The 15,421-nt window shown below is 45.2% G+C and overlaps 1 protein-coding gene and 1 pseudogene across 1 annotated transcript; one reads left to right on the top strand and one right to left on the bottom strand.

Annotated features, from left to right (window-relative positions):
* Window positions 1-1,952: 1,952 nt before the first annotated feature.
* LOC121497197 (complement C1q and tumor necrosis factor-related protein 9A) lies at window positions 1,953-14,732 on the bottom strand. The gene is made up of 4 exons (XM_041766487.1): window positions 14,525-14,732; window positions 9,053-9,239; window positions 4,417-4,479; window positions 1,953-3,051 (listed from the first exon to the last, which is right to left on the bottom strand). Exons 2-4 carry the CDS (start codon window positions 9,216-9,218, stop codon window positions 2,279-2,281), a joined length of 1,002 nt encoding a protein of 333 aa, XP_041622421.1. The 5' UTR covers window positions 9,219-9,239; window positions 14,525-14,732; the 3' UTR covers window positions 1,953-2,278.
* LOC121497196 lies at window positions 6,911-8,531 on the top strand (annotated as a pseudogene).
* Window positions 14,733-15,421: the final 689 nt, after the last annotated feature.

A 15,421-nucleotide genomic window follows, 5' to 3' on the forward strand; every position in this document is an offset into this window, starting at 1 on the left:
TTTTGTTTGGGGGCTCTCCAGATTAGCTAAATGGCTGCCAGCTGAAGTTCTAGCTTCACCTGAAGAAGATCTTGTCTTCTTTCCCCACCTCCCACCCCCACCCCCACAGGCCTTCCAAAGTTGCAGTTTGCATCTCATTGGCTCTGATTGGATCCGTCACCATTTTGGAAATAGTCACTATGGCCAGAAGAAGGTACTATTCTTATTATTAGCCAGGCCTGAATCTCCAGTGTCTACACAACTTGAAAGACTTGTCTGAGAGTGCACACCAGGATGCTTTTTACCAGATGAGAGGTATTTCTGAACAAGAAATATCCTCTGTGGCCCAAAAGGCAAGTTTCTTTTCACCTCCCAGATTTCTTGGTATATTCATCTCCATCCTCTGGTTTCCACCGTAACTCTGTTTGATGTCTCTGTCCAGGTACCTCTTCCTTCTGTGTAACTCATTTAAAAATTTTGTAAGATAGGGGATCCCTGGGTGGCTCAGTGGTTCTGTGCCTGCCTTTGGCCGGAGACGTGATCCTGGAGTCTCGGGATCTAGTCCCAGTCAGGCCTCCCTGCAAGGAGTCGACTTCTCCCTCTGCCTGTGTCTCTGCCTCTCTCTCTCTCTCTCTCTCTCTCTCTCTCTCTCATGAATAAATAAATAAAATCTTTTTAAAAAAATTTTTGTAAGATAAATAGTGAAAAAAAATCTAATGGAATTCTCCCTGATGGGTTTTGGACTCGTTTGGGACCCTTTTTTTCCTTCCTTTTTCTCCATTTTGGAATGGGACTGCCTATCCTGTGCCTTCCCCACCATTGTATTTTGGAAGCAGAGAATGTGTCTGGTTTCACAGGTTCACAGAGGGAGATTTTGCCCCAGGATGTGTTACATAATAGATCTTACCTGTAGCTGACATAAAGGATTTAGATGACGAGATTGGGGACTTTGAGCTGGAGAGATTTTACGTGAGATTCTTAGAGTTAGCATTGATGCTGACATTGTTAAGACTTTAGGGGATGTGGGATTTGGCACTGGGGAGGATCACGAATTTTGGAGGACCAGAGCAGTCTGTTATAGGATGAACTGTCTCCCAAACAGATTTGTCAAAGTCCTAACCCTGGGTTTCTATGAATGTGACTTTATTTGGACACAGGGTCTTTGCAGATGTCATCAGGTTAAGATGAGATCATATTGGATTAGGGTGGCCCCTATTCCAAATGACTGGTGTCCTTATCAGAAGATGGATGTTTGCATACAGGCAGACACAGAGGGAAGACGGCCATGTGAGGATGGCGGTATGGCCTGGATGCTTCCACAAGCCAGAGATGCCTGGGTCCACTGGAGCTGGAAGCAGCAAGGTAGAACTGTCCTCAGAGACTTCAGAGGGAGGCTGGGTGATGCTGACACCTTGATTTTAGACTTCTAGCCTCCAGCACCGGCAGACAACACTTTGTGTTGTCTTAAAGTCCCCAGTGTGTATACTTTTTGTCCCAGGAAACTAGCACAGATCAAGTCTGGCAAAGGGTCTCAGAAACAACTACTTGTCAGACTGAATGGTGATTAAAACCTAAGTAGCATGATGAGCAAAGTACCCTGCAGCTTTCTAGGACGTCTCGTTGTCACCTGCTTGCAACTTTTATTACCCACTAAATGGAATGAACATTTGAACAATTTCCCCTTTCTGTGTCCCAGAGTCGTCAGAAATTCAGATGAGGGCCAAGTCCTGATATGGCTCCTTCAAGCGCTAGAATGCCATCAGAACACTAGTCCCACAAGGAACATACATGCAAAGATTTCTTCAGATAAGGGAAATGAGAAAAAAATCACAAATAAATTATAATAAATAACGCAAATGTTTTTTAAAGATTTGATTTATTTTTTTTATGATTTTATTGCATTTTTTAAAAGAAATCTCTGCATCCAATGTGGGGCTCGGACTCAGGACCCCCCAGTCAAGAGTTGCATGCTCTACCAACTGAGCCATCCAGGCACCCCAAGATTTTATTTTTAAGAAATCTCTACACCCAACATGGGGCTCAAACTCCCAACCCTGAGATCCAGAGCCACATGCTTTACTGACTGAGCCAGCCAACCACCCCACTGCAAGCATTTTTAAACCCTTGGAAACAACAATGTAAGTCACAAAAAAATCAGCTTTAGGAATAACTTTCCTATTGTTGCCTCTTTACAATTATTACAGTAATGAGAACAATTCATAGAGTGGAATCATCTGAGAACACATTCACCAAGCCAGCTCGGAGTGGCCAGGGAGGCAGACCCCAACAGGCCTCCCTGTCACTGGCTGCTGAACAGAAGAAAGCCTGTGAAAGTTGTGTCATCATCCTCATCCGCAAATAAGCCATTAAACCTCTCCCCTCCTGTCACCTGCATCCACACCTCGTCCCCCAGCTTCAGCGGCAGCACGATGCCACCCGAGGCCTGGTCCTCAGAGCTCATGTAACTGTCTTTGGTGTGCAGTATTTTCACCCCATTCTTGACCAAAGATACCTGAACATTCCTGGAGAAAACAGTGATGTGGTAGGTGAAGTAATAGACCCCAGCAACGTGGCAAGTGAACTTCCCTGTGGCTACATCATAATGATTAAACTCATTGTACAGGATCTTATCAAATTTAATAGGAACATCTGAAGTAGGAAACTTGCTCAGGACCGTGAGGCCCACGGTGAAAGCACTCTTGGGCAAGACTGGAGTCTCGCCAATTTTCCCTTTCTCACCCCGGTCACCTTTCCAGCCTCTCATTCCCCGGACTCCTGGCTCTCCCTGGGGCCCCAAGGGCCCAGCATCTCCCTTGGGGCCAGGCTTTCCAATGGGGCCCATGGGACCAGGTAGACCCATTGGGCCCGAAGGCCCAGTGCTGCCCTTTAGCCCTTCTGGACCGCTGGGCCCCACACCACCTTTATCCCCCTTTTGCCCTTGGGGGCCAGTCTCTCCCCTGAGGCCTTTCTCTCCCATGGGACCAACAAGTCCCTTTGGCCCATGTTTCCCTGGGGGTCCTCGTGAGCCTTGATTGCCTTTGATGCCTTTGGCTTCAACTTTTCCATCTGCTCCTGCATGGAAAAAGAAAGAATAAAGGAATAAGATAATTTGTGAAACAGCACCTTGTAAAACCAACTTTGACTTTTGCATTATTGAGCATATGGATGGGATAAAGCAATGCCCAGGTTCAGGAGATGCTCGGAGTCTGAACATTGAATATTAATTTACTCCTAAATTGAGTGCACAGTGTACACACAAGCACACGCACACATGCCCACACACGTGTGTGCCTGAGAAACACCTTCTGACCCTACTGTGCTAGTGTTGGGGCTCACATTAGAAATTATAGCTCTTTGCCATCACAGTCTACTCTCTGACCACTAAACAATGCTGATCCTCGAGAACATGTCTTTGGAATAGGGAAGAACAATCAAAGGCAGATGAGCTCAGGCTGCTTTTAGTTAGCTGACTCTCAGCCCTGGGTCTGTGACATTCCCTAAAAAACTCCTCATGGGAGTGAACACAGAGTAAAGTCTTCATATAGTGTGGCAGTCATTGCTCTCTGCTGTCTGCTTGAGGCTGTCCGTTGTACCAACTAGATCATGCTGATGGTCGCTGTGCGTACATTCTCCATGCTTTCCAGTGGTTATGAGCACGAAGTCTGGGGTTAAAAGCCAGGGTTCAAGCCTGTCTCCTCCACATAAGCACAATGGGACATTAGGCAGCTGATTAGCTACCTACACCTCTCTTTCCTCATCTGTGAAATTGGTATAATAATTACTACCTCATTTCTAGGCTGTCGTATTGAGTCAATGCATGAAAAGCACTTAGAACAATCTAGCACAAAATGAACATTTTTTGTGTTTGCTATTGTGACCATTCAGTCTCCCCCTCAGTCACAACGTCCAGAGCTCGCCTTACCTTCAGGACCCAATTCTATCACCACCTCCTCCATGCAGTGTTGCCAGAAGCACTGAGTCAAAATTTAATGGTACTCCTCAATGTTCATCCACTAAACCAGGCTCAGCAAACTATGGCCCGTAAGCCAAATCCAGCCTCCCACTCATTTTTATGGCCCACAAACTAAAAATGGTTTGCATTTTTAAATGTCGCAAATAATATTCGGCAATACGTAAAAATTACACAAAATTCAGATTTTCGTTTTCATAGAGTTTCACTGGAACACAGCCCCACTTAGGTAGCATCTGTGGCTGGTTTTCTCTACAGTTGTGACAGAGACCGTAGAGCCTGTGAAGCTGAAATTACTTGTGATCTGGCCCTTTACAGAAAAAGAATCTTGAGCTTCTTAGAGAACAAGAGCCGTGTTGCCCTTATTGCTGGATTGTTCTCAGAACCTAGCAAAGGACTAGTCCTTGGTTATTAAGTCACCAATGACTCAGAATTAGAGCATGGTAATATGGAACACAGTTTCTAACCTCGCTCTCCTTTCTCTCCATTCATTCCATCTTTCCCTGGGCCACCAGGATGTCCTGGTTCTCCTAGATAGTAGAGAAGAAAACAGACAAGAGTTAAAATTCCAATTCTGCATTTCCTAGACATTGGTCTCAGGCAGGGGTGTAGATTGGAGAGTACTGGGAGTGTGTTTGGCTCTGATACACACATGCCCCTCACAGAAGTGCAGTTAGAGAGAGGCAGATGTGAGCGAGCGGCAGGGGTGCTGAGTGGTGTAAAAGAAGCGAATTTTGAAATGAGTTGGGTAGACTTCCTAAGCACCCAGTTCTAGGAAGGCAGGACCGGAAGGGAGGGAGTGTGTGCACAGATGGTCACAATTACACCCTTCTCTTGTGAGAGGAACTTGTGTAGTGACAGATTGTTGGAGGCACGGAGTGGCTTTCTCGATTCTCCTTTTCTATCACTCTTGCATAGAGTTCACTAACCTCCTATGAAAACAAGATGACTGGGGTTACCGGGCACTACTTGAGATGGAAGGAAGGATTCTGGAAGGATCTCCAGCACCTTAAAGCGGTGGTAAGTGTTGCTGATCAAGCTGGCATGGCAGACCCCATTGGGAACATCGGATGAGTGAGGTTTTGCCTACCACACATGACTTTGGAGCTCAGAACAGGCTACCCTGGGCTCCAGCTTCCATGTCCTAAGTCAACACATCTATAGTCAAAGGCAGTCCTTGCTGTAAGGAAGAAGAGTAGAATCAAAAGATGAGGGCATCATGAAGACACAAGTGTATCCTATGCATGTATGCACACATATGCACACACAGGTGCACACGCACACACATGCACATGCACTGTGGTCCCAGTGGGAGAGTAGGGGAATGGATTTCATTAAGAGTGAGGCTCTGTCTTTCACTGGGACTGGGCTTCTTACTACCCAGAAATGAGATCGGCCTAACACCAAAAAGTGACACAGACTCACTGGAGATGTTACGCATTGGAGACTCCACAGAGCAGATTTGCAGGGGAGTGTTTGGAGAGATGGTTGGTGACCATCTGCTGCATCCAGCCCACCCCACAACCCCCTTGGGACACCAAATGCCACAAGCAGGGAAACACCTGGACTTTCATTCATCTGTAGAGTAGACTTCCCTTAAGTAATTTGTTCTAATACTTGTTTCTCCAGATCTTAGCAAAGACTTTTTAAAAATCCATATGCCAACAGCATTTGCTGGCAAAGCCTTAATTTTAGTCCATCCTGATGTTGCTTCCTGTGTATTATCTCAATAATTTTTAAAAGATTTTTTTTTGAGAGAGAGAGAAAGCAAGACAGCACGAGCAGTGGGGGGAGTGGCAGACAGAGAGGGTGAAGCAGACTCCCTGCTGAGCAGGGAACCCAATGCAGGACTCGATCTCAGGACCCTGGGATCATGACCTGAGCTTATTGAAGGCAGATGCTTAACTGACTGAGCCACCCAGGCACCCCTATTTCAACCATTTTTAGTCCAGCCAGAGGAATGTCTAATCCTATGATATAATTATGAAATATCAAAAAGGCTTCTAAATGTTCATCATTAAGCTTAGTGAGGTTTTCATACTATAATGTATTGTTTAGGAAAAGTAACAGTGGTTTGTGTTCACGTTCCACACAGAGTCCTGGAACGTCTCATTAATGGGAGCGTTTCTATTAATAACTGATACCTCATGGCACAGTTTACACATAGGATGAGGTTCATTTTAATGAGTGTAAATGTAAATTCATAGGGCCAAAGTCTTAAAAGTCTCCAGGTTTCTGTCAAGCTTCCTGTCAGAGCTAACTAGTTCATCATCGTTATCTCCCACTCACATACGGTAGAAGAATTCACACTGAGAGATAGATGACAGCTCTGCTATTTTTGTTGGTTCTTTAATGTTTGCATTGTCAAGTCGACCTTAAGTCTTCAATTCCTCTGCAGAAGGGTTTCAGGCACCTGTCTGTGATGGTTCGATAGGACAATTTGAAAATCCCTTGGCTGGGCACATGTAATCACGGTACGCCACAGCACAGTGATGGACAGTGAGCCTGTGAGAGCTCACACTCCTCCCACAGGACCCACTTCAGGCCTCAAATGGCACATGTCCATCTGCAAAGAGACCAAACAAGGCTATCCACGCCAAGTCATATATTAAATATTTTTAAAGCTCAATTTTTTTCTTCATCTAAATTATTTTTTTAAATGTCAATAGTAGGGGCGCCTGGATGGCTCAGTCCAGTAAGTGTTTGACTGTTGATTTCAGCACAAGTTGTGATCTCAGGGTCCTGGGATCAAGCCCCATGTTGGGCTCTGCACTCAGCTCAGCCGGAGTCGGCTTGAGATTCTCTCTCTCTCTCCCACCTCCCTCCCTACCCTGACTCATGCTCACTTGCTCTCTCTCTCAAATAAATATTTTTTAAAAAGAAATAAAATGTCAATAGTAGTTTTGATTTTTTTCTCCCTGCACCATGTAGATCAGTCTGCTTATGTCTCAGGTATAAGACCCTATGGTCAGAGCCAGACTCAAGAACCCCGTTCAAGAACCAGACCCATCAGTAGGTGTTATGGAAACCACTCATATACTCCGACTTTTGCAAATCTCTTTCCCAGAGACTAGATCCTGTCCCCAAATCTTCAAGCCCCAAGGCAGATTCCAGCACAGGACACACACACCCAAGTACAGCTTGTGGCTGTACTATCATCTACTTTTGTATACTCTGTAATTCTGCATCACCTGCCTCACTGTGTGGCAAGGCATTAACTCTTCCCTGCACTGTAGCTGGGTGCTCTCAGCTAAATATTTAGCAACCAGATTTCTCTATAGGCCCCATGTTCCAAAGACCCATCGTATCTGCCATCTGAGGCAGAAGGATCTACAACATCATATACTTCTGAAGATGGCCTTTAATAACAGAGGTGATGGCTAACAGTTGTCCCGTCTAGATAAGAACATCCATGAAAGATCCACCCTGGATGTCCCCCCCTCACTGACCCGGAGCAGAGAGGACATGGCGAACCAGGTTATCAAGTGCAAGGCTGCAGTTGCCTGGGAGGCAGGAAAGCCTCTCTCTAAGAAAAGGTAGAGGTGGCACCCCCAAAGGCCCATGAAGTTCAAATTAAGATTATTGCCACTGCAGTTTGCCACACTGATGCCTACACCCTGAGTGGGGCATCCTGAAGGGAGTTTTCCAGTGATACTGGAACATGAAGGTGCTGGAATTGTGGAAAGTGTTGGTGAAGGGGTTGCTCAGCTGAAGGCAGGTGACACTGTCATCCCACTTTACATCCCACAGTGTGGAGAATGCAAATTTTGTCTAAATCCTAAAACAAACCTTTGCCAGAAGATAAGAGTTACACAGGGGAAAGGATTAATGCCAGATGGTACTAGCAGACTTACTTGCAAAGGAAAGACAATTTTACATTATATGAGAACCAGCTCATTTTCTGAATATACAGTTGTGGCCGATATCTCTGTTGCTAAAATGGATCCTTTAGCACCTTTGGATAAAGTCTGCCTTCTCGGTTGTGGCATTTCAACTGGTTATGGTGCTGCTCTGAACACTGCCAAGGTGGAGCCTGGCTCTACTTGTGCCATCTTTGGCCTAGGAGGAGTTGGACTGGCGACTATCATGGGCTGTAAGGTGGCTGGTCCATCCCGGATCATTGGTGTGGACATCAATAAAGATAAATTCTCAAGGGCCAAAGTTTGGAGCCTCTGAATGTATCAACCCCCAGGACTTCAGTTAACCCAACCAGGAAGTGCTCATTGAAATGACTGACGAGGGAGTGGACTATTCCTTTGAGTGTTAGTAATGTGAAAGTCATGAGAGCAGTGCTAGAGGCCTGCCCAAAGGCTGGGGTGTCAGCGTCATAGTTGGAGTAGGTGCTTCAGGTGAAGAAATCGCCACTCATCCATTTCAGCTGGTAACAGGGTGTGTATGGAAAGGCACTGCCTTTGAAGGATGGAAGAGTGTGGAAAGTATCCCAAAGTTGGTGTCTGAATATATGTCCAAAAAGATAAAAGTTGATGAATTTGTGACTCACAGTCTGTCTTTTGACCAAATTAACAAAGCCTTTGACCTGTTGCATGCAGGAAAGAGCATTTGAACTGTTGTAAAGCTTTAAATTCAACAGAGAAAACATGTCCATCCTTGTACCGAAGTCTTGTGGTCCAACTGAAACAGCCAGACAAGCAAGGAGATGCTCTTCCAAGTTCACAGCCTCTTAGACCTTCTCTACTACTACTTCTAGAGTAATCTTCTCTGGGGAATAATATTTTTTGTATAATTCATAAATCTCTAATCAAGGACAAGGCTAATACAGTCATAAATCTGTTTTCTGAACTCTCCTTCACATGAATAATTGCCAACCCATTAAGGAATATTCTAACATAATAGAAGTAATTTCTGCATAAAAAAAAAGAACATCCATGAAGGGGGGCCCTGTTGGTCTTGGCCTGCACCACATACCCCAGAATCTGACCTGGAGCAGGCTCTCCACCACTGCTTTCTGGGCAATGGATGCACAAATGAAGGGGGGAAGCAGGCAGACAATGACTACACTGGTGATGAATGAATGAATGAATGATCTAAGAGGAATGGAGGTATAAATGGAAGGGCACCGGAAGGCCACTAGCTGGCAAGTACCTGCCTCTCCCTTGTCACCCTTTGCTCCATCTCGTCCATCTCTCCCGGGCAAACCATTGTGACCAGGATTCCCAGGAATGCCAGGGTGCCCTTGCCTGCACGTGTCCTGGGACTTCACATTTCCCATGCAGATTCCAGCGGCAAGCAGGAGCAACCAGATCCTCATGGTTCAGACGGCGCAGTTGAACTGTAAGAGGGAAACACAGACCAGAAGGGGAAGGCTTTGTTTCTGGGGTCACAAGACATAGCCTCCATTCCTTGTCACGGGACCCACACCCACCCCTGCTCAGCCTTGGACAGAACAGTCAGGACAGATGGGGGGTGAGGGCGAAGCGGGTAGCCAACAGAGCTGCTTGCAGTCAGAAGGCCATTGCTCTTGGAAGGAAACATGTGACTGGGTCCACTCTTGATGGTGAGTGATCAAGAAGGAAGCCAAGTCCCAGGTCAGAAACTTCCATTTATCACTCTACTTTGGGTAAACCGCTTTTCAGAGACAAAGAAGAGATTAATACTTATCTCCCAGGGCTGCTGTAAAAACCACATTTGGTCAGTGTGCCTGAAAGCACATTTTCAGTAGTAAAGCAAACAATTCACATTTGATCCAGCGATCCCATTTCTGGATATAGATGCAAGAATCTCAAGTGGAGACTCCAGCAGATACTGGTACACCTATGTTCATGGCAGCCTTATTCACAGCAGCCTGAAGGTGGAAATGACCCACATGTTCGCTGACGCATGGATGGTTGAACAAAACGTGGCACATACATACAATGGAATATGACTCAGCCTTTAAAAAGGGAGGAAATCCTGAAACTTACCACAACATGGATGAACCTTAAAGACTTCATGCTAAGTGAAATGAGCCAGACACAAAAGGACCACTATTGTACAATTCCACTCGCATGAGGTCCCCAGAGTCGTCACCCTTACAGGGTTTCTGTAAAATGGGGGTGGCCAGTGGCTGGGACAGTGGGAGTGGGAGCTACTGGTCAATGGAGACAGTTTGGGAAGATGAAAAATTTCTGGAAGTAGATGGTGGGGACACTGAACAATGTGAATGTACATAATGCCCTTGAACTGGACACTTAAAAGTGGCTAAAATGGTAAATTGTATGTAATGTATATTTTACCACAATAAAAAGAATAAAATGGAAAGAAAAATAGTAAAGGGTTCCAAGCAGTCCTGGTATGATCACATGTATATTCCTTAAGGTTTTATTTCTACAGGAGAGCACTACGAAGGGCACACGCACACACATACACACACATGGGGCACACAGTTTGTAAAGTACACTTTCAAGTCCCCTCTCAAGTTTTTGGTCTGCTTTCCAGCCCCATGAGGAGTGAAGGCAATGCTGGATGATGAGGTTTGCAATCAGATCTGAAGGAGCAGAGCAGCTAATTAGGTCAAGTGCTCTAGACAAAGAGAACACACGGGTAAGACCCTAGGGCAGTGTGCACACGAGACTCATGGGACTTTCTTGACTACATTGAGTCACCCCAGGAAGGGCCACCGCGTCCCTCTCTCTTGTGGTGCCGTAATTGGGGGTTACATGTGTTCATGTCCCTGGATGGGTAAAAGTCTGACTCTTCATCTGACTGTATTTTCCTCCTCATTGTATTCTTAGTACTCAATATTAAGCCTGGAAGAGGGTGTTTTTTTTTTTTTAACATTATCTTTTATTGTTTTTTATGATAGTCATACAGAGAGAGAGAGAGAGAGAGAGAGAGAGAGAGAGGCAGAGACACAGGCAGAGGGAGAAGCAGGCTCCATGCACCGGGAGCCTGACGTGGGATTCGATCCCGGGTCTCCAGGACCGCGCCCTGGGCCAAAGGCAGGCGCCCAACCGCTGCGCCACCCAGGGATCCCTGGAAGAGGGTGTTGAATAAATATGTGTTAAATGAGATGAATGTGTGGTGGCAGGTATCTTAGGATGTTAAAAAAATAACATGACGCTAGTGAAACATGTCAGAACCCAGAGTCTCATACAGTGCTGAGGACAACAGACGTCTGCACAGCCCTTTGGAAAGTTAAAGAGAAAAGGCATCTTAAACCCAGTGATCTCATCCTGAAAATTCTTCTTAATAATCCCAAATTTGTGTGCCAAAGGTATTAACCACAGCATTATCATAATAGTGAAAAAGTGCGTATTACATAATGTACAACAATAAGCGGTTCAAAAGTAGATTATGTAACCACTTAAATAATTATGTAGGTCACATAGAAATATGTAAAAGGTATATGTTGTGTTGAATCTGTAAAAAGTAGACTAAAATGTGCACATTTTGAATGTGCCTGTCATTATGGATGCATAGTGCCAAAAGCTAGAAGCAAGTATATCCAAGTGACTTGGTTGCTTTAGAATGATGGAATGATGGGAGTTTTTCCTTCTTAAAAAATGCTTTTCTTTACAGTGTCTATTACAGTATTTGTAGATATGTATTTTTTTTTTAGATATGTATTTTTTAAACCCAGCAGACTTGTCACCCAAAGGATTAGATCGCCATCTTATGGAAGCTTCTAAATATCACATGGTCCAGTTGGATGCAAATAAAATATTTTTGGAAAAGGAAATACAGATGTTTCCCTTTGAAGTCACAGACTTGCACCATTTCAGGAAATTGAGTTGTTTTCTTAGAGCCAAATTCCATAAATAATCTACATCATCCTCTTTTGTTTAACTCAGAAATGACTAGTAGTAGTCAAATCTAAATGGCATAGACCAACCTCTGAGAGGTTTAGATCTTTCCGTTTTAATTTTTTTTAAATATATATTACAATTTTTCCAATAACACAAAGATCACAGGATCATAAAGGTGTCAAATTAGGATGAACTCCCTTCTGCCCTCCAGCTAGATAAGAACTAAGATCGAAGCAAGCATGTATCCTTCCGTAATTTCTTTCTCTAGTTTAGTGTCCTTGCATATACTTCATGCCTAGCACATAGACAACCTTTAATAAATGATTTTGAATCACCGAATATGCTTTGCTCCCAAATAAGTAGTGAAATAAGTTGTGGCACTGTCTCGAATAAGAAAATTAAGAAGAGGGACATGAGGGTTTGCACAGGGAATGCATATAGTAAACATATGAATATGTTATTTATAAAAATTAAAAGTTACATTTGTGGTCTCACAAAGCCATGGACTGGCTCCTCAGTTCATTAGTTTCATGGCTCATTAGTTGATACACTCAACTCTTCGTTCCTATGTCTGGTGTTTCTCCAGAATGCACAGGAGCTAGGAACTCCCATCTCCCATCCTTCCCTCCTCCCTCCTTCTCTCTTCACTGGATCACCGCCACCCCCGATCTGTCATCCACACTGCACCTAGGCTGGGGGTCACTTATGAGGCGCCACCCTAGACTTAAAGCATTTTGAAGATAGCAGCTGCATCTTTTCACTCACTTATTTTCAGTGCGTCGCAGGCAAATATTTGTTGAATGATTTTAAAAGAAAGAGAGAAAAAGAACTTTTGATAGAAATATCCTGGCTCCAGGATATTTCCAAAAGTGTGCAAAGCATCACTTTGGGAAAGTGACTGGGTTTTAATTTTAATCCATGTCAATGTCTTTGGTGGAGATTACTAGTTTCTTTATCATCTCCTCTCTTTGCTCCCAGTAATAGAAATTTTAGGTGGCAGGTGGCTGCCCGCAGTGGACACTTCCCAGTCTCCCTTGCAGCAGCCCAGATAATACAATGAAACTAGATTCTGGCCAGTGGGAAGTGAACAAGAGGGATCTGTGCAAGGACCACAGCCTCGAAGGGAAGGGCTGTACTCTCCCTGGGCACCTTCCCTTCCTGTGGCTGGAGTGAGCATGGCTGAGACATCTAGGACTCCTTGAAGGTGAGCAACACTTTGGGGATAGAAAAATTCTGGTCTCTGATGCCAGCACAGATTAGACCTGCCCATCAGCCCATCCCTGACATGAGAGAGAAGTATAGGGGCACCTCGGTAGCTCAGTCGGTTAAGTGTCTGCCTTCAGCTCAGGTCGTGATCCCAGGGTCCTGGGATCGAGCCCCAAGTCCAGCTTCCTGCTCACCTGGGGGAGCCTGTTTCTCCTGTCCCTCTGCCATTCCCTCTGCTTGTGCATTCCCTCTCTCTCTCTCTCTCTCTCTCAAGTAAATAAATAAAATCATAAAAAAGAAAGAGAGAGAGAGGGAAGTCTGCTACAAACGTGTTTATTTGGGGTCTCTTTTCCCTACTACTAAGCCCACGTCTTGGTTAACACAAGGCTTCTGTGTCAAAGGGGTACGCTCTCATCCAAAGTGAGAGAGGTTTGTGACACATAGCCCAACTGTCAGAGTTGCCGAGCCCTCCCTGGATATTAAAAAACTGAAAATATCACTGCCTCAGACAGATCCATCTAAGCCTATGAATCAGAGAGAATAGATGCAATCCCTCTGCTAAACGTCAAGTTCCCGAGGTGAAGGACCCTGGCCTTCTGCTGTGATCTCATCAACCAGACACACTGGCACGTCAGGAGCAGAGGCACAAGACTGCAAGGGGCTTTGGAGTTACTGTTTTATAGGACCCCCCACCCACCCAGACACACACAATAGGTCCTGACTCAGTTAACTTCCGATTTCTGGGTTGCTTCTCCTATGTTAACCTGTATTTCTCCTTCACTAAATTTCTTGATAAAAGGTTACCTAATTGTTTTTAAAGACTTTATTTATTTATTCATGAGAGACACAGAGAGGCAGAGACGTAGGCAGAGGGAGAAGCAGGCTCCCTGTGGGGAGCCCGATGTGGGACTCAATCCCAGGACCTCAGGATCCCAACCTGAGCGGAAGGCAGATGCTTGACCACTGAGACCCCAGGCATCCCTTGAGGTCACCTAATTTAATAAAAGACCTGCCAGAGGCCAGCTGAGCAATCCGTGATGGATCTCCCAGCCTCTGAGCCTCTGCATCAGTGCATCAAACTCAAAGGATGAAAAAACCCCTAACATCCCTCCCAGATTCAACAATTTAAGAATATAAAAATCAAGACTTTTCCTCATTAAATACATTTTCTTCCACATGTCCCATACATTGTACACTTCACGTATTTCTTCTTCAACATATGTGGAGGGGCTTGTTTCTAAGCTACACCATGTAAATCAGTATAGCCATAAATATAAAAATGTACACACTGAAATTTGTGCCAGATAATCGGCAGGCTTCTCTAGAAAGCTCTCTAGGAAAGTCTGCTCTTCTTACAATTTGTTCTATAGCGTCATCCCTCCTCCCAGCCAGTCTGCAATGTTCTGGCAGAAGAACTTCAAAATCTGCTCTTCTCTCCTGTCCACTCTCTTCCTCAAGAATGAATTGTGAGACCAGCTTGTTCCTTTCCCCACCCAAACTCTGTAGACTCTGCCTATTTTGCAAATAATTAAGCAGGGTCATCGCACACCAAGAACTTACGAGCTGTTTTAGGACTCCGATGCCTTAGGTTGAATGTCAAGAAATCGTTTCCTAATGCACTTACCTGACCCCCAGGGCTGCAGGCTGCACCCAGGTGCTGCACACACCAGGAATCAAGGGCTAACTAAATAAAATCACGCCTTCCTGCCGTACAATTCCCTAGTGGGCCTGTCTGCAAAACAGCAGGAAGGGGAGGGAGCAGAGTAAGGCACAAGATGTCTTGGAAGAGCTTCAAAAATTGCAGCCACACAGGAGTCAGGTAGCATCTTCTCCCAGGACCAGTGCAGAAAACTTAGCTCCTTACCCCCCTCCCTGTCCTTGTGACTAAAGGGACAGAAATCAGGTACACTCTCCAAGGAATCCGCACAGCCGACGTCTTTCCGTAAAGTGATGCTCACGCCTTTGCTGGAGCAGCTCCCCTGCTGACCTTGGGCGAATTATGGGCCAACAGGACTAAACCGAAGTCCAACAGATTATTTGAATTCCAGACCGTTGGAACTGGCATCGTTTAACTAGATGTCTCAGGCTTCTGAGTAGGTCCTTTGGTCTTAGACACTGTGTATGTTAGAATGTCATGCTGTTCTCATCACACTCTCTCTCTCTCTCTCTCTCTCTCTCTCACACACACACACACACACACACACACACACACACACACACGCCACCTGCCACTGAGAGAAACATGGTGCAACTATTTCTTCGATGCTATGTAATCATTCATTTTTAATTTTTCCCAATCAGAGTCTATGAACATGGGTCTCTAACTTGAAAATAGCATCAGGAGGACAGACTCCTCAACGCTGGTTTTCCGAGGTGCTGAGAACGGACTCGGAGAACCTAGGTGGCCTGCAGAGGCCACATGGAGAATGGGGAACGCGGGCGGAGGGCGAGTCCCAGGGAACAGAGGCAACATGCTCTCTCCTGGCCAGGCCTCAACATCCTCATCTGCACTGCAGGCCAA

Source organism: Vulpes lagopus, chromosome 8, assembly GCF_018345385.1.
Source record: "Vulpes lagopus strain Blue_001 chromosome 8, ASM1834538v1, whole genome shotgun sequence".
NCBI lineage: Eukaryota > Metazoa > Chordata > Mammalia > Carnivora > Canidae > Vulpes > Vulpes lagopus.

Coding starts and splice junctions, on each gene's coding strand:
- LOC121497197 (XM_041766487.1), bottom strand. CDS start 9,218: ATGAGGATCTGGTTGCTCCTGCTTGCCGCTGGAATCTGCATGGGAAAT. Junction 4,480..9,052: donor GGGTGACAAGGGAGAGGCAG/GTACTTGCCAGC, acceptor TCTACTATCTAG/GAGAACCAGGACATCCTGGT. Junction 3,052..4,416: donor TGGAGAGAAAGGAGAGCGAG/GTTAGAAACTGT, acceptor TTTTCCATGCAG/GAGCAGATGGAAAAGTTGAA.